We start from the raw sequence: 18996 nt of genomic DNA on the forward strand, positions 1-18996 counted from the left end.
AAAGTGCTTTCCAGATAAACACAAAAAATAGAGAAATTACAACTTAATTAAATTAAAAACAAGAGGATAACCAGTTCTTACAGAAACTGACAAAGCAGGCACAGTCTAGAGTCAGCATAATTAAGTACTATAGGGCTAGCACAGTTTAGAGCATAATTAAGTACTATATGGCTAGCATAGTTTAGAGCATAATTAAGTACTATAGGGCTAGCATAGTTTAGAGCATAATTAAGTACTATAGGGCTAGCACAGTTTAGAGCATAATTAAGTACTATAGGGCTAGCACAGTTTAGAGCATAATTAAGTACTATAGGGCTAGCATAGTTTAGAGCATAATTAAGTACTATAGGGCTAGCATAGTTTAGAGCATAATTAAGTACTATAGGGCTAGCACTGAGCACTGCAAGGCTTGTTTATTACTGCAGATTTGTTTGTTATCTGTAAAGCACTTAGAGCAATCCTTGTGTGAAAAGTGCTACATAAATACGGTTTTGTTATGACTATTATTGACAGTACTAGTTAAGGGGAGTTATATTTTTCAATATATTTTTTAAATGTGTTATGGCCACATTAATGTATTTTTAAATACGTATGCAAGATATACTCTTCGTTTATTTATTTCTGTTAACAACTTTTGATCAGTAAAAAAAATAATAAAACATGAAAAATACTGCAATATTGAGAGAATTGCGTGTGCCCGTGTGTAACTGTAACACGGCTCCACTGCGCTCAGACCGTACAATGCGCTCTGCCCGGGACAGCGCCGCGTCGCCAGCCGCCCGGCGGAACAGGTGGAACCGGTTTCACCTGGTGCCTGACAGCCTGGTTTAAATACAACAGCCCTTGTGATGATCACTCAGCAGCCAACGCGTACAGATCAGAATGAGTTCGGTGTCCAATGCAAAATGTAAAGAACACATGTTAAAAACCAAAAACCGCCGACCTGAGATTCGCGGAAGCATCGCTTCCTTTGTTTCGCCACAACCAGAGTTTATGACGAAGCATGGTATCGCTTTCGACGCCTCCATGAACTATTACAAGACGTTTACATAATATTTAGTAACAGTGTAAATATCCATAAATATGTGACACAACAATATTGCACCAATACGAAACCGGTGAAACGCAACCGTGTGATCACGTGGTAAACACCACGCATGTAGACCTGCCTACACCTGGACACGCCCTTACCTGCACGATCCAGGAAACCTGGGAATGTCTGAAAGTCTTTGTACTTTTTTCTAGAACTGTCGCCCTGTTCGCTGTGGATCTACTCCTGAATATTTACTAACATATACCTTTCCATCGGAGGAGTAGCAGACACTCTCTGTAGGGTGAGTTTGCCGTGTTAATGTTTCACCTGCATGTATTACTTTGCGACTGAGAAGAAAAACAGCTCCCAGGCAAACTTCCGCGGCTTGTTGTCCTTTCTCGCAGGGGTGCGGTTTACTTTCCAAACGACACGAATTTTCCTCATTTAAAAACAAAAATTACTTACAGCAGGATACTACCCGGATTGGCGTCGGAACTTTAGGTCACTTGTGCTTTGTGCTTGGTGTTATTGGTTCAGCCCGTTTCGAGGCTGTAGTGGGTCAGTGATTTAAAGCGCTGCCGTCCGGCCCTGCAGTGGAGTCTGTGCACACTCAGTCAGGGCGCGTCCCCCGCCGTGCGATGGACGTGCCCTGTCTTGTGGTCCCTTCGAAAGACCACTTGCGGAGGTTTTCAGCCTGAGAAATATTGACCACAATGCACCGTTCTCAATAGGAATAATGGTAAACAAATGTTATATTTTTGCTACACATTGTTGTGAGTTTGGCGGATGCTGAAATCACTTGCTTGATCATATTTATTTGAGCTGACACCAACGAGCATTGAAACTGCCATTCTGCGAGGAGTAAAAAAAATGTTCCGATTTCACTGAAATGAAGCATAGCTGTTCCACTTTTAACTTTAGTGCACAATTTCAGTGTTTGAACTTTCCTCTGTCTCACTTTTTTTTGCTAAAAGCATAGTTGAAGCACAATTTTCTTTTTCACCTTATTGTAGAAGTATAAATCAGAAATTTAACCATCACATATAAAGCCAAATTTCCCAGTCAGGGTTCAGCATTAAGGATTTTTGCTTGTTTTGTATAATATAAAGTGTGTAAAAAGTGACGGCTGTCATTGCTTGATCACCTGTGTTTTTACTTTCCCGCTCATTCTCCCCCTACCCGAGTTCCCGAGTTGTGGCTTTCCAGGTTGTTTCCTGGAATTGTCCAGACTCTAGTAAAAATGCTGAATGTTCTTGAATTGTTTTCCTTAAAAAGCACCTATCTGCACTCACCCTGTCATCTCCCAGCCGATGGGATGTGTGATTCCAAACTGAAGTGTGATATCAGGGTCGACAGCAAGCCGCTGTCACTGCCTCTGCCTGACCTGCCTGCATCCCCCTGCTTCAGCGAGAAGCATAATCATGCTAGAAACTGCATTTTCCAGCAGACATTTTTGTTAGCTAAGGGAAGCCAGCTGAGTGTTAGCTAGCTAGCAATGAACTTATTTCGCATAGGCCTACTGGCAATTGCTGTCAGGTAACTTCAGTGATGGCGGTTACATTAACTAGCTTGGTATTTGTTTCAGACATGCATTGCTGTGTATGCTATGTGCTGTAAATGCATAGCTGGAGAGCTGAAGCTGACACCAGCACCAATGGGGGCAGCAGGGTAGCATGGTGGTTAAGGAGCAGGACTCGTAACCGAAAGGTTGCCGGTTCGATCCCCAGCTGGGACACTGCTGCTGTACCCTTGGGCAAGGTACTTGACCCACAGTTGTCTCAGTAAATATCCAGCTGTATAAATGGATAACATTGTAAAGAGCTGTAACCTATGTAAGTCACTCTGGGTAAGAGTGTCTGCTAAATAATGTAATGTAATGTAATTTACTGCAAAAATAGTTTTTTACTGCATTAGGCGCCTCAGTGAGCAGCGTCTACAGGCTCAGTCTCTGGCTTTGTGGGAATCCAAGTCGGTTAAACTTTTCTCTCTAATACACACCTTGCTGGCTTGCTGATTCAGTTAACCAATCGAGCTCGACTGTAACTAAGTTAGCTGAGTTAGCTATAATAAAGGTGGCTTGTTACACGTGTGAAGTTCTGTAGGTTCCGTTGTTTGATTAACTGTCACTCGTTGCTACATGCGCTGATGATCGGCAGAGAGGTTTGCAATTCGCAGCCCAGGGGCTGAGAAACAGGATGGAATTTTCCGGCTCGGAGGGGCCAGGAGGGAGAAAACTGCACCTTAAAGTGTTTTGACAACAGCCGGTTTACCCCTCTCCCACTGGCAGAGAGCTAGTTACTGGAAAGAGCTTAGGGATGATTGGTCACAGAACCCAGTGTGACCCCTAACGTTACACAGCTGCTGATGTGCTTACCTTAGAGTGGACAGGGGACTCGCAGAAAACGAGCTTTTAGCAAGCTGAAATGCTGAATTTGCCAGTCCAGTCTTCCTTGCCCAATGAATATTTTTTACCCCAGCAAGTGAACAGCTGTTACCCCTGATACTGCTGCATGACAAAAACGTGTCAGAGAGCAGTCCCTCCACAGCAAGGAGTGTCTGTACGGGGCGGAGTCCGAGTGGATCTAAGCAGTTTCTCAGGCCTGGACCTGGGGGGTCTTCCATCTAAATTAGGCTTAATTTGCTCAGTTAGATGCTTAATTACTTTGTGCTCTGTTGAATGACTAATTGGTCCTAATCAATAAAGATGAACACCTCTGTGGATCACTTGTTTGCTAATAATTAAATAATTACAGGAGCACCTTATCTACCTATCCTTTGGTTAAAACAAACACAGTTGCTACAACCAAATTGTATAACAATGAAGCCACAGGATAGAAGCATCAAGAATGTTTTTTAATTGATATGAGATGCAGTGTGATTTGTATATTAGTAACAGAGACCAGGGCCACACACACACATACATATTCATATACATACACACATATAGATACATGCATACATATCTAAATACATTCACACACATACTGATACATATGCACATACACGCATAGATGCCCATGCTGCGTGAGGGTGTGTGTGTACTGAAACCCACGGCATGTTCCAGAATGTGTTTGCACATTGCGTAATAGGGAGACAGCATGAGCAGCATATGAGTCTGTGTTTCTGAAACGGGCGGGGCAAGACTCAACATGCTGCTTATTCATCAAAGGCATTATGGGAACTGCACTTCAGAAACTGTGCGCAATGTCAGAGATACAGTATATACACACACAGATACAGCACACTAATACAGCACAGAGATACAGTGTACGCACACACACATGGATACAGCACAGTGATTCAGTATGTACACACACACACACATATGCAGCGTATGTACACACACACACACACACAAATACAGCACAGAGATACAGTATACACACACACACACACACACACACACACACACACACACACAGATACAGCACAGCAATACAGTATACACACACACAAATACAGCACAGAGATACAGTATACACACACACACACAGATACAGAGCATGTGCACACACATGCTGTTATTCTGTGGTGTAAAAGGCACATGCGTTACCTAACATGGCAAAAATAGAGATTGTTATTTATAAGCTTCTGGACTCTTGGCCCTTTGGAGTGCTCAGGGATTAATATACTCCCGGGTTTGGCAGTGAAATCCCGGCTCTCTGATACTGGAAACCACACAGGACCTAATCCACCCCGCAAGCTGCTGCTGGGATATCATTTGATGTGTGGAGATCGCCTGGCCCTGTGTCCCTGCCGTTCTTCCAAACCTCCGTGTTTACTCTCTGAGAATGTCCCTCCCGCCGGAGGAGCACTGCTGGGGTGGGGTGCACCTCCTGAAGTTTAGGGGTGACCATTCTGCTCTTCAGGGGTTTGAGCAGTGGTGTCTGCGGGACAGAGTGGGAAGGGTTGAGTGGTTGGAGGATTATGCAGAATGTGGGAATGGGCTTTATCTGGCAGGGATTAGTGCCACAGCGTTTCATTAGTGTAAAATGCTCAGAGATCCGCACCGTTATGTAAGACTCAGATCCACACATGGATACTGCTTTTGTCAGAGGGGGTGAGGTGGGCATGTGAGCATGCGGGCTCGACTCGTGCACATGCTGTGTGTCCGTGGATGGAGTTACACGCCACTCCACAATGAAATATAAGAAATTCATAACCATCATGCAGGCGGCCATCGGAATCACTCCTCTGAACAAGAGGGACCTGCTCCCGCCGGGCAGGAAGCTGTGGAGGCCGATGGGGTGAGTGTGACACGGCGTGTCAGCAGTGCGCTGTGCGGAGCGGTGACACTGCGGGACTGTGGTACAGTGGAGTAGTGTAGTAATGCTGTGAGTATGTGGTACAGTAGAGTAGTGTAGTAATGCTGTGAGTATGTGGTACAGTAGAGTAGTGTAGTAATGCTGTGAGTGTGTGGTACAGTAGAGTAGTGTAGTAATGCTGTGAGTATATGGTACAGTAGAGTAGTGTAGTAACGCTGGGAGTGTGTGGTACAGTAGAGTAGTGTAGTAATGCTGTGAGTGTGTGGTACAGTAGAGTAGTGTAGTAATGCTGTGAGTATATGGTACAGTAGAGTAGTGTAGTAATGCTGTAAGTATGTGGTACAGTAGAGTAGTGTAGTAGTGCTGTGAGTGTGTGGTACAGTAGAGTAGTGTAGTAATGCTGTGGGTATGTGTACAGTAGAGTAGTGTAGTAATGCTGTGAGTATGTGTACAGTAGAGTAGTGTAGTAATGCTGTAAGTATGTGGTACAATAGAGTAGTGTAGTAATGCTGTAAGTATGTGGTACAGTAGAGTAGTGTATTAATGCTGTGAGTGTGTGATACAGTAGTGCTTCTATAGGGTTTGTTTCTGTGTTGCTAATAGGCTTCATGCAGGGTCTCACCCAATCACAGCCTGCTTCATTCTGGGTCATGTCCAATCACAGCCCAGCCCAAGGAGCTGGTTCAGGATGACGCTTTTACGCTTGTGTCTTTGTATGAGCAGGAGACTAACAAGCACAAAGAGACTGATTGTGTGAATCCTGCTGTGATTGAACCCAGCCCCAACTGAACCTGGCTGTGATTGGTTAAGCCCTTGTGTGAGGCAGTAGAACGCTTGTGGAAGTGTTAATCGCAGGATGTTACTGTGTTCAGCTTTCCAAACAGCTTAAAATGTCAAAGCTCCTTTTGCAGGGTGGCCTGTGTTTGCAATCTCAGAAATATGCCTGTTACCGTTTTCCCTGCAGTGAGGTTATATGAGGCACATTTCTGTAGAAGATGGTTAAGATGAAGATGTGATGTACAGGAAAGGGGAGAGTGGGATTGTACAGATGAGCTTTATGTTAGCAGCTGCTGGAATGAGCAGAGGAGCTCTGATGATGATGATGATGATGATGATGATGCTGTACGGAGGAGATTATAATGGGGGGGGGGGGGGGGGGGGGGGGGGCGGTCTCAGCCTGCATGTAGCCTGTAATTCTCTCAGTTTGGGGGAAACAGACTAATTTCTGTCACAATTTCTGTTATGTAATTCCTCTTCTCTATGAATGCGTGAAGATTAAAGGTGACTATAGAAGTACTGTGGAGCACCTATAGACTTGTGCATCTGTGTGCATGTGTCTGTGTGTGTGTGTTTGTGTTTTTGTGTACATGTATGTTTGTGTGCATGTCTGTGTGTCTGTGTGGTAATTCTGGAGTAATGAGGAGTAGTTATTTGCAGTGTTTCTTGGAAACTCAGCTGTGCTTTTTCTGCCTGCCTGCAGGGAGCAGTCCACTGCAGACTTGTTCCGGTCCAGCTGCTCCTGGGACCGGTTCTGTTGGACTTCAGAAGCCCAGTACTTGTGCCTCAGACGCCTCTCAGTGCCCAGCTACTCCCAGCTGAAACAGGTACTCCTATCGTACTCCTACCTGGTTCTCTTACCTCACTGCCAGACAAGGGAGGTGCTGTAACTTTACTGCTGTGACAGGTACTCTTACTTTCCTCCTGTCTGTGGCAGGTACTCTTACTTTCCTCCTGTGGCAGGTACTCTTACTTTCCTCCTGTCTGTGGCAGGTACTCTTACTTTCCTCCTGTGACAGGTACTCTTACTTTCCTCCTGTGACAGGTACTCTTACTTTCCTCCTGTGGCAGGTACTTTTACTTTCCTCCTGTGACAGGTACTCTTACTTTCCTCCTGTGACAGGTACTCTTACTTTCCTCCTGTGCCAGGTACTCTTATTTTCCTCCTGTGGCAGGTATTCTTACTCTCCTCCTGTCTGTGGCAGGTACTCTTACTCTCCTCCTGTCTGTGGCAGGTATTCTTACTCTCCTCCTGTCTGTGGCAGGTATTCTTACTCTCCTCCTGTCTGTGGCAGGTACTCTTACTTTCCTCCTGTCTGTGGCAGGTACTCTTACTTTCCTCCTGTGGCAGGTACTCTTACTTTCCTCCTGTCTGTGGCAGGTACTCTTACTCTCCTCCTGTCTGAGGGAGATGCTCTCACCTCCTGTCTGAGGGAGATGCTCTCTCCTCCTGTCTGAGGGAGATGCTCTCTCCTCCTGTCTGAGGGAGATGCTCTCTCCTCCTGTCTGAGGGAGATGCTCTCTCCTCCTGTCTGAAATGGTTGCTTGGTCTGGGGCCATTAGCCTGTGTTGTCTGGGGGCTGCTGGGTTTGTGCTTCATTGCAGTTACGGGTGATCGTGCTGTCAGACGGCTGCAGCGGGTGGCACTGGCTCTGCAGTTACAGCACATTTAAAGAGGGCAGAGGAGGGCCGATCAGCAGCGAATCCCTCACACACAACCACTCGCTGAATTACGGGAGTCTGTCCCTCTGAATGCCGGATCTATACTGTCAGCTTCTGGTTGCAGTGGTATAATGTGACAATAAACTTTTATTGTTAATGTGGTTGTGAAGTGGAGTAAATTTCACAGAGTGTAAAACACTTAGAGAACATGGACCAAGTGGCTGGCTGCTATGGCCTGGGTGGCGGGTTGCTGTGGCCTGTGTGGCTGGTTGCTATGGCCTGGGTGGCTGGTTGCTATGGCCTGGGTGGCAGGTTGCTATGGCCTGGGTGGCAGGTTGCTATGGCTGGGTGGCTGGTTGCCTCTGTGCTGATGGAATAAACAGCTAAACAAAACCAACCAACCTTACAGACTGGGGGACCCCCATGGAGCTCAGAGGATAAATGGGGGGGTGCCTCAAGGGGGCGCTGTAGGAATTGTTGAGTTATACAGTCACCAAGCAGCCATTTCCTTACAACAGGAAATATGAGAGGTGTGCTCCATCACATGACTTTAACACTCATGCTGTACGCTCAGTGCTGTATTGTGAACATGATAATTATTAGTTGCAAATGCAATACTGGTTAAGATACTAAGATATCAAATATTTCTTTGATTGTAAAGCATATAATAATGAAAATCTGGCTGGAACTTTCACATGAAATATGGACTCATCCTTGCAATTCGCTGGAACACCACTAGGTGTCAGTAGAGCTCTTGTTACGGTTTGTTGAAGCCCTCCCTGTTTACATTTACATTTATTCATTTGGCAGACGCTTTTATCCAAAGCGACTTACATAGGTTATAGTTCTTTACAATGTTATCCATTTATACAGCCGGATATTTACTGAGGCAACTGTGGGTTAAGCACCTTGCCCAAGGGTACAGCAGCAGTGTCCCAGCGGGGATCGAACCGGCCACCTTTCGGTTACGAGTCCTGCTCCTTATCCACACTGCCGCCTTACCATCCGCTGACGCGGGCCTGTGTGATGCGGCCGGACAGTGGAAAGGCCTGTGCAGGAAGTGCGTTTTAAAGGTGTTCAAGCCAATGAAATAACAACATTCACCTGCAGTTGCACACAGACTCGTTCAGTACTCTGGGGGAAATGTGTCTGTGCATCTGATCCTCCGCACAGCTCAGGACCTCACACCTTCACAGGAGAATCGCCCCTCAGAAACTGAGCTAACACTGATGCATGAGCACAGTCAGTGACTGTGCTGGTGTCAGTGGTGCAGACTGTGCTGGTGGTGTCAGTGGTGCAGACTGTGCTGCTGGTGTCAGTGGTGCAGACTGTGCTGGTGTCAGTGGTGCAGACTGTGCTGCTGGTGTCAGTGGTGCAGACTGTGCTGGTGTCAGTGGTGCAGACTGTGCTGGTGGTGTCAGTAGTGCAGACTGTGCTGCTGGTGTCAGTGGTGCAGACTGTGCTGGTGGTGTCAGTAGTGCAGACTGTGCTGCTGGTGTCAGTGGTGCAGACTGTGCTGGTGGTGTCAGTGGTGCAGACTGTGCTGGTGGTGTCAGTGGTGCAGACTGTGCTGGTGGTGTCAGTGGTGCAGACTGTGCTGGTGTCAGTGGTGCAGACACCACTGGACACCATCATGTCCTGCGTGTTGATTGGACATTGTGGTGATGTGTGATGTGGAGGCTGTAAAAACCCCTTCAGGTGTCAGTGTCTGGGTCTGCAGTGATTAAAGCAGCGTAAATCTTCTCTAATGCTCTACAAATCCTCTTTCTAATAAATCATGGAGGGGCTTTGTCTCTGAGGTACTGTCAGTCGGCAGGTCTCTACTGACAGGCGTCCATGTGAAGCCTTGTGTCTGAGTCTGTGAGTGTGCGTCAGAGAGGACTGAGATCACACTCCTGCCTCTCCCACATCTGCAGTGCAGACATACAGCAGCAATTATTTAATATTTAATATTAGAAAGCAGTATACGGATGTAAGGATATACCAGTATATCCTTAATTTCAGTGGCCCAGTTCAGGGATTTATGCAGCACAGACAGTGCTGCTCCTGCATTTGCTTGATAGGCTTTTTTTTCTTGTTCTTCCTCTTGACTTCTTACAAAAATAAGTTTGTCTAAAAACAGCAGTTTTCTGTGGAAGTTTGTTTCCTGACAGCACTAATGTGTGTGTGAGAGAGCGCACCTCTCAGGGCCGAATGATTACTGCACACGCGCTGTGGGATTTGTGACGAATGTAGGACATCAGAATTAGCGTGACGTCAGCAGCAGGACAGATGAGCGGTAGATATGGTGACACCGCGCCGTGCTGTTGGGCAGATCGGCCATCATGAAGTCGGTGCTGTCATTGCACAGGAAATGGGCGCACACAGTGAAAACCATCCGCATTCTGCAGGGCTATGTGAGTCCCGCTGTCTGTCTGTCTGTCTGTCTGCAGCACGCCAGCTCTCCGGAGACCAGGGAATTTGATCTTAGACGTGTGTTCAACATCAGTTACAACAGTGTGGGTGTTCAGTGTCAGTTACAGCAGTGTGGATGCAGTGGTGTGGGTGTTCAGCGTCAGTTACAGCAGTGTGGATGCAGTGGTGTGGGTGTTCAGCGTCAGTTACAGCAGTGTGGATGCAGTGGTGTTAGTGTTCAGTGTCAGTTACAGTTACAGCAGTGTTAGTTACAGCAGTGTGGATGCAGTGGTGTGGGTGTTCAGTGTTAGTTACAGCAGTGTGGATGCAGTGGTGTGGGTGTTCAGTGTCAGTTACAGTTACAGCAGTGTGGATGCAGTGGTGTTAGTGTTCAGTGTCAGTTACAGTTACAGCAGTGCGGATGCAGTGGTGTGGGTGTTCAGTGTTAGTTACAGCAGTGTTAGTTACAGCAGTGTGGATGCAGTGGTGTGGGTGTTCAGTTACAGTTACAGCAGTGTGGATGCAGTGGTGTGGGTGTTCAGTGTTAGTTACAGCAGTGTTAGTTACAGCAGTGTGGATGCAGTGGTGTGGGTGTTCAGTGTTAGTTACAGCAGTGTGTGTGCAGTGGTGTGGGTGTTCAGTGTCAATTACAGTTACAGCAGTGTGGATGCAGTGGTGTGGGTGTTCAGTGTTAGTTGCAGCAGTGTTAGTTACAGCAGTGTGTGTGCAGTGGTGTGGGTGTTCAGTGTTAGTTACAGCAGTGTGGGTGTTCATTGTCAGTAACTCCTGCTTACTCCTGCTGTGCATGATTCTCCTACTCTGATGGGTCACGCACAGACTCTTCTGATGGCTCCATCTGTGTGTGTTCCAGTATTCATTCATATTCCAGGTCTGCAGCTTCTGTATCATTACCTGTTGTGTTTAGCTTTGTTGCTGGTAATTTTGCAGTCTGAAAGACTGCATCAGTGATACCCTCCCAGGGTGGAGACACAGATGACACCCTGTATTTACTGTAGGTTAGATCCTGGTAATGAAGGTGTATGTGTGTGTAACACCCTCTGTGTCACTGCGCATTACATTCTGTATTTTACTGCCTGTTACAAACACACTCCCTGTGTATGATTAATACCTGTTCTCCCTCTTTACCTGCAGAGCCCAGAAATGGAGGAGATCGTGTGGGAACAGTACACTGTAACGCTACAGCGGGTGAGTACTGCTCCTCGGCACCACGTCCCGTTACAGGGACGTTACAGGGACATCACAGCACATAACAGCACACTCATTCTATAGAGCTTTCTGTGTGTGTGTCTAATGTTATGTCAGTGTGTGCAGCCTATTCCAGCCAGTGTGTGACTCCTCGAGTCTTTCTCTGAGGAGACTGTGTGTGACTCCGTGAGTTTTTCTCTGAGGAGACTGTGTGTGACTCCGTGAGTTTTTCTCTGAGGAGACTGTGAGTGACTCCGTGAGTTTTTCTCTGAGGAGACTGTGAGTGACTCCGTGAGTTTTTCTCTGAGGAGACTGTGAGTGACACTCAGAATGGCAGTTGTGCTGTCATGTGATCCCTGAGCCATCTGGATGTGGGGCAGTCAGGAAGAAAGAGACATGAAGCTGTGATTGTTTCTGGGGGGGGTGGAGGTGCTTATCAAATCATCACAGCACCGCTCATCAAATCAGCAGCTGTAATCTGGAGAGCAGGAGGGCAGTGCGGGGGGGCAGGCTGCGGGGGCAGAACAGAGGCGCAGACAGTGACACCTGAACATCTCGCTGAGCCTCACAGAAACACACCATTCCACAGGAAAGCAGAAACCTCAAAGAAACACACCATTCTTCAAACACGGGAGAGCAGAAACCTCACAGAAACGCACCATTCCTCAAACACGGGAGAGCAGAAACCTCACAGAAACGCACCATTCCTCAAACACGGGAGAGCAGAAACCTCACAGAAACACACCATTCCACAGGAGAGCAGAAACCTCACAGAAACACACCATCACCACCAGGGAATGTGTTTGGCAAACCAGCCTTTATCATCAGCCTGTTTGAGTTGCTGTGCATCAGGAAAGTGCTTCCCTCCCTTGGGATTGTTTTCTGATGGGCTTACTCACTGTTCTGAAGTCCTTTCCTGTTTTATTGTCATCCAATTCAATGCATGTATATTCCTGTAATTACACTTCTAAATGATCAATCTTTTGCCTCAAAGGTATTTTACAAAGCGCATTTCTAAAATGCATCTTTTTAATTCCAATGACACAGAAAACAGAGGTTGTTTTTGCCAGACCGTTCTCCCCTAACCCTAACCCTAATAAACCATTCTCCCCTCTCTTCCCCCCTTAAGGACCCCAAGATGGGCTTTGGGATGGCAGTGTCAGGGGGGCGGGACAACCCCAACGCGGACAGTGGGGAGACGTCCATCATCGTGTCTGACGTGCTGCAGGGGGGCCCCGCCGATGGACTGCTGTTGTAAGGGCCTCCCTCACCACCTGTCAATCAATCAGACAAGGGGGGCTGTTAGGGGGAGGGTCACAAGCAGGCTGAGCCTGTTACCAGCCGTGTGGTGTTGCGGTAAGGAGCAGCAGTGTAGTGTAGTGGTAAGGAGCAGCAGTGTGGTGTAGTGGTAGGGAGCAGCAGTGTGGTGTTGCGGTAAGGAGCAGCAGTGTAGTGTAGTGGTAGGGAGCAGCAGTGTGGTGTAGCTGTAAGGAACAGGGCAGCAGTGTGGTGTAGCTGTAAGGAGCAGCAGTGTAGTGTAGTGGTAAGGAGCAGCAGTGTAGTGTAGTGGTAAGGAGCAGCAGTGTGGTGTTGCAGTAAGGAGCAGCAGTGTAGTGTAGTGGTAGGGAGCAGCAGTGTGGTGTTGCGGTAAGGAGCAGCAGTGTAGTGTAGTGGTAGGGAGCAGCAGTGTGGTGTTGCGGTAAGGAGCAGCAGTGTAGTGTAGTGGTAGGGAGCAGCAGTGTGGTGTTGCGGTAAGGAGCAGCAGTGTAGTGTAGTGATAGGGAGCAGCAGTGTGGTGTTGCGGTAAGGAGCAGCAGTGTAGTGTAGTGGTAGGGAGCAGGGCTCGTAACCAAAATGTTGTTGGTTTGATTCCCCACTGGGACACTGCTGCTGTATCCTTAGGCAAGGTACTTAACCCACAATTGCCTCAGCAGCAATCCAGTAACCTATGTAAGTTGCTCTGGATATATCTGCTAAGTGATGATAATGTAATGTAATGTAATGGCATATTCTGCTGCCACTGCATGTAACCTGCAGAAGCCTTTACATGTGTGTGTGTGTGTGTGTGTGTGTGTGTGGTGTGTGTGGTGTGTGTGGTGTGTGTGGTGTGTGTGGTGTGTGTGGTGTGTGTGTGGTGTGTGTGGTGTGTGTGTCTGTGTGTGTGTGTTTGTGTGTGTGTGTGTCTGTGTGTGTGTCTGTGTCTCCATTCAGTGAAAATGACAGAGTGTTGCTGGTGAACTCCACCGCCATGGACAATGTGCCTCATTCTTTCGCTGTTCAGCAGCTGAGGAAATGTGGGAAAGTGGCCAAAATCGTGAGTATTCTGCGCCTCTTCTCCACCCCGCCCTCTTCTCCACCCCGCCCTCTTCTCCACCCCGCCCTCTTCTCCGCCCTGCCCTCTTCTCCGCCCTGCCCTCTTCTCCACCCCACCCTCTTCTCCGCCCTGCCCTCTTCTCCGCCCTGCCCTCTTCTCCACCCCGCCCTCTTCTCCGCCCTGCCCTCTTCTCCGCCCTGCCCTCTTCTCCGCCCTGCCCTCTTCTCCACCCCGCCCTCTTCTCCGCCCTGCCCTCTTCTCCACCCTGCCCTCTTCTCCGCCCTGCCCTCTGCTCTGCCCTGCTCTGCCCCACCCCAACAGGCCCTGTCCTGACTGCCCCCACCATGCTGCCCCCACCCCAGGCCTATACAGACAGGGAGATCTGGGGCAATGCACTCGGGGGCGGAGCGTTTGCTCAGCAGCAGTAATGCCATGTCCTGTAAGTGACCTGTTTATTTAATTGCTTTACTGTCCGGCGTCCTGCCCCTGCAGACAGTGAAGAGGCCACGGAAGGTTCCGGTTAATGTTCTGAAACGTGCCCCCTCCCCCGACGACCGAGTCTTTAATGCCTCAGACTACAATGATGACTACGACCGACACAGCATGTACAGCGCCCACAGCGGGTACACCGACTCCGGCTGGAGGGGCTACCCCGGCGACCCCGCCCACGGCCCCGCCCGTGACCACAGCCTGGAGAGAGAGCGCAGTGGCTACCTGGACCCGGAGTACCGAGGCCGCGACTATGACCGCGACCGTGAATACGGTCGAGATCGCAGCAGGGGCAGGAGCAGGGAGCGAGACCTCAGCCCAGAGAGGGAGTACCGCAGAGATGGCAGCAGGGGGCGCACTCTGGACAGAGACCCCAGCCCCGAGCCGCGTTACCGCAGAGAAGGCAGCAGGGGGCGCACTCTGGACAGAGATCCCAGCCCCGCCCGAAGCTACAGCCGTGACCCCAGCTACGAGCGCAACCGAGACCCCAGCTACGAGCGCAGGAGGTACGAGCCCCGCCCCCCGGAGCGGCTGGTCAGGAGCCACAGCAGGGACCAGCTGCAGGACCCCCCCTCCCCCACCCCACCCCGCGCAGCTGACCGGGACCGTGAGCAGCTGGAGAAACCAGTCAGTGTTCTCCTGCTGAAGAACCGTCCCAACGAAGGTGAGAGGCCATGCCGAGGGAAGGACACCTCAGACAACCAATCGGAGAGAAGTTTTAACACAGGTCATTAGAGTGTGGTTATGATATAATGTTAATCTTTTGAGGACACAGCTGTAATGTGTGTGATGTGCTTGCAGAGTACGGCCTCCGTCTGGGCAGTCAGATCTTCATTAAGGAGATGACCAGCACGGGCCTGGCCTCCAAACAGGGTAACCTGCAGGAGGGAGACATCATTCTCAAGGTAGGGCTGTCAGTGCAGCGGACGCTTTGCTCATCTTCTGCTGGTGGGTTAGGGTTAGGGTGTGAATGTGGGTGTGCAGGAAGGGTTTGCTGTTCTGCGTCTCATGCTGGGGTTGTGTGTGTCACGCTGGTGCGTCTCGCTGGTGTGTCACACTGGTGTGTCTCAGGCTGGTGTGTCGCGCTGGTGTGTCACGCTGGTCTCCTGTGTTGTGTCCTGCAGATTAACGGGACGGTGACAGAGAATCTGTCCCTGGCAGACGCGGGGAGGCTGATAGAGAAGTCCCGCGGGAAGCTGCAGCTGCTGGTGCAGAGGGACCGCCGGCAGGTTCTGATCCGAATCCCACCGCTGGCCGACAGCGACTCGGAACCTGACGGTGAGGAGCCCAGAGCGTTAGCAACATCCAAAATGCTTTATTGTATTTCTGTATACCTAAAGGCCTTCCCAGAGTGCAGTTCACTGTATTGTAAAGGCCTTCCCAGAGTGCAGTTCACTGTATTGTAAAGGAACTGAAACTGAGGGGGCAGTTTCACCCGTACTAGGTTCAGGCTAATTTGCTATCACAGTGGGGTGTCGGTCAGGACACAGGAGTCAGGTTCCGGGTTCAGGTGTTTATTGGGGATTTTGAATGGATGGATGCGAGGGTTTGTGGTGTATGTGTGTGTGGTTTCCTGCGAAGAGTAAGCAGGGAGAATGATCAGTACTGTTGGGTCCATTGAATGTACAATATACAAACAGGCATGCGGCATACAGGCTTGGAGGCATGAATGGCTATGAAAACATTTATACATTAAGGACACACTATCTTAATTAACATGCACACCCCTCTCTCTCTACAGGCAATTATATTACAACCAGTTGAACTTAGGCATACTACTTACTTTGGCACAGACGCACACAACAACAGCACAATGTTTGGTCCCCAAAGGCTTGGTCTCCCCAGTTCTTCACCTCCCAGATATTGTTGCGGTACTGAAGTGGGGGAGGTCACTACCACCTTTATCTTGTCCCGTATCCCCGGCCCTGTTGAGGCCCTGATTGGTGGCCAAAGGATACGGGCAGGTCCGAGGGCAAATGGTGACCTGGGGGCCGTCCTTGGGGGTGCGCCTGTGCCTCGAGTTCTCTGTGGGGGTCCTGCTGATAAGGGGAGCAGCAGGACCGGTTTGGCCAGGTTTCAGATGAGTTGTAAACAAGTGCCTGTGAGAGGTGGGGGTGGTGCGCAAACAAAGACAAAGACAAAGACAGAGATAGAAACATGTGGCCCTTTTCTACAGGCACTGTAGGTCCATGCTGACCCATTTTTGCGCCTTGCTGCACCCGGTGGGTGGACGATGACCCACTTTAATCTGTGGTTGTGGCAGCTCTTGTGTTTTGGTCGGTCTAATCTCGCCCAGTTCATAATCCCTCAGTTGTAGATGAGATAGTCGCTGCTGTAATCTGCATTGAAAGGATCCTGTGTGTGTCTGTGTTTACCACGCTCAGGCCCTCTGCTCTGTGCCAAGTCCCCCTCTCCCACAAGCACCTGTCAGAAACACACACCCCGCTGTTTTGACTGTTTTACAAAATAACTGCATGTTGTGGTCAAATTGTCCATACTGTGGTAATTTATTTCTAGAACTGTTTTTAAAGATTCAGATTTTTTGTTTAGAATTGTTTAGGATTCTAAGCTACGGATAAAAACTGTTTGATGAAACAGAGCTGTTTTGTATAAATCCTGGCAGTGTGCTGGAGCAGGACAGTTGAAACAGGCTCTCTCCCTCTCCGTCAGACATCTCGGAGATCGAGTCGTATCGCTCCTACTCCCCAGAGGAGGACCGCCAGTCGCACCACTCTGACCTGTCCTCCCACTCCTCCAATGAGAGACTGCGAGACAAGCCCAGGTAATGTCAGAACTGTGAATCGCTGCCTATCAGGTGCTACTGCAAGAAAAATCAAAGGCCCCAGAGCATGTTTTATTTGTGCAAAGTTGTAGCTGTGTGGGATTCAGGAATGCATGTTAATACAGACCTGTTAGAGTGTAGATACGCAGCGGGTCTTTAGATGGCAAGCGGGTTGAATGCAGGGTAACAGTAACACTGATGTGTGCATGTGTGACTTACTTTGTTACCAGTTGACCTCTGGTGTACCATTTTTAAACAGGGCCAGCTAGCTAGTTCACCCAAAATTCTTAATGTTATTGAAATATTGTCTTTGAAAGAGGCTAAACAATCACCCCATCCTGTCTCATTTGCCACTGGGAAGAAACGTGAGAAAGAGGATGTCCCAAACTGCCTCATATCAGGGTTCACAGTGAGCTGCGGTTACTGCCCAAACTGCCTGAACTGCCCGCATCACATTGCTTTCATTGTTAGCTGGCTGGTTAGCCAGTTAGCTAAGGAAAGGTGGCAGAGTAGCCAATGTTTGCTAGCTAGCAGTGCTCTCATTTACTGGTATGTTTGTGAGAGAGGTTACATTCACTAGTTATTCTCACTGTCTTTACTGTTTTGCTGTTAGTACAGAGTTGCAGAGCTGAATCTGAGAACAAACTTACTGCAGCTCAATGCAGACGAATCGGAAGCATCAATCCAGTCATATCAGGCAGAGACTCAGTCTCCACGCTATAGACTGGCAGGAGAATGCTGGGTATAACCTGCAGCGTTTGGGTGTTGCAGGGACGACCCCCCCAGCAGGCTGGTTAAGATGGGGGCCATGCCAACTCCTTTCAAACTGCCCGAGGAGCACCTGCCTGCTGCTGAGAAGAGGGAGGAGCCACGTTCTGAGGAGCCTCCAGGTTCCCATAATGCCGCACAGTGACTGAGCACCATAGAGCTTATAAACAGTGACCTGTAGGTTTACAGGCCTACATAATTGACAGAATGATCTGTATATGCTGGTTTGCACCCAGGCAAACAGTAGCACCAGGTCTGTGTGTTTGTTCAGGCTCAGTCTCTGTAGGCCTCACTGAAGCCTCTCTCTCCCAGCAGCCATCGTCAGCGCTGCCCCGCCTGTCCCCAAGGTTCTGCTCCGCCCAAGCCCCGAGGACCTGGAGATATACGGGTGTGAGAAGCTCCTTAATACCCCTCTTTGTGAATCGCTGATGAATGTAATTTCAGTGGAAGTGCTTTGACTTCTAGCTGCTTTAATGAGAGGCGCCATTCCCTGCGTGAAACTCTCCCTGCGTGAGAAAGGAAAGCTTTGGCTTCCAGGTGAAGAGAAGCGTCCTGATCCCTGATACACAGGAGGAGCAGAGTGTCAGTGTTAGATCAGGAGCAGCAGAGTGTCAGCGTTAGATCAGGTGGAGCAGAGTGTCAGTGTCAGCGTTAGATCAGGAGCAGCAGAGTGGCAGTGTCAGTGTTAGATCAGGAGCAGCAGAGTGTCAGTGTTTGATCAGGAGCAGCAGAGTGTCAGTGTTTGATCAGGAGCAGCAGAGTGTCAGCGTTAGATCAGGAGCAGCAGAGTGGCAGTGTCAGTGTTAGATCAGGAGCAGCAGAGTGTCAGTGTTAGATCAGGAGGAGCAGAGTGTCAGTGTTAGATCAGGAGCAGCAGAGTGTCAGTGTTAGATCAGGAGGAGCAGAGTGTCAGTGTTAGATCAGGAGCAGCAGAGTGTCAGTGTTTGATCAGGAGCAGCAGAGTGTCAGTGTTTGATCAGTAGCAGCAGAGTGTCAGTGTTTGATCAGGAGCAGCAGAGTGTCAGTGTTTGATCAGGAGCAGCAGAGCGTCAGTGTTACATCAGCAGTGCTGGCTTGCTCGTTCTTGTCCTGTGCAGTAGGCCACAGCATGCAGGGTTAGGAAGCTTGGAGGGGCAGGAGGCTGTGGCTGTCACTGACCCTCTGCTGCCCCCTGCAGGCCGAACACAACGATGGTGAAGTTTCAGAAGGGCGAGAGTGTGGGCCTGCGGCTGGCGGGGGGAAACGATGTGGGCATCTTCATCGCAGGGCTGCAGGAGGGCAGCCCTGCCGAGCAGGAGGGCCTCCG

The 18996-nt window shown here is 49.2% G+C and overlaps 1 protein-coding gene across 2 annotated transcripts in view; it reads left to right on the plus strand.

The window, feature by feature from the left end:
* The first annotated feature begins 1122 nt into the window (after positions 1-1122).
* tjp2a (tight junction protein 2a (zona occludens 2)) overlaps positions 1123-18996 on the plus strand; it is a 25154-nt gene continuing 7280 nt past the window's right edge. Inside the window, exons 1-12 of one of the 2 annotated variants that reach the window (XM_036529144.1) lie at positions 1123-1334; positions 6779-6902; positions 11284-11337; positions 12467-12591; positions 13549-13651; positions 14144-14804; positions 14942-15045; positions 15265-15418; positions 16811-16922; positions 17694-17812; positions 18003-18078; positions 18868-18996. The exon at positions 18868-18996 is cut by the window's right edge and continues 22 nt beyond it. In XM_036529144.1, coding sequence (XP_036385037.1) covers positions 11293-11337; positions 12467-12591; positions 13549-13651; positions 14144-14804; positions 14942-15045; positions 15265-15418; positions 16811-16922; positions 17694-17812; positions 18003-18078; positions 18868-18996 — 1628 coding nt within the window. In that variant the 5' untranslated portion in view covers positions 1123-1334; positions 6779-6902; positions 11284-11292. The remainder of the gene's footprint in view (positions 1335-6778; positions 6903-11283; positions 11338-12466; positions 12592-13548; positions 13652-14143; positions 14805-14941; positions 15046-15264; positions 15419-16810; positions 16923-17693; positions 17813-18002; positions 18079-18867) is intronic. The other variant, XM_036529145.1, reaches the window with a different exon arrangement.

Source organism: Megalops cyprinoides, chromosome 5 (genome assembly GCF_013368585.1).
Source record: "Megalops cyprinoides isolate fMegCyp1 chromosome 5, fMegCyp1.pri, whole genome shotgun sequence".
Taxonomy (NCBI): Eukaryota; Metazoa; Chordata; class Actinopteri; order Elopiformes; family Megalopidae; genus Megalops; species Megalops cyprinoides.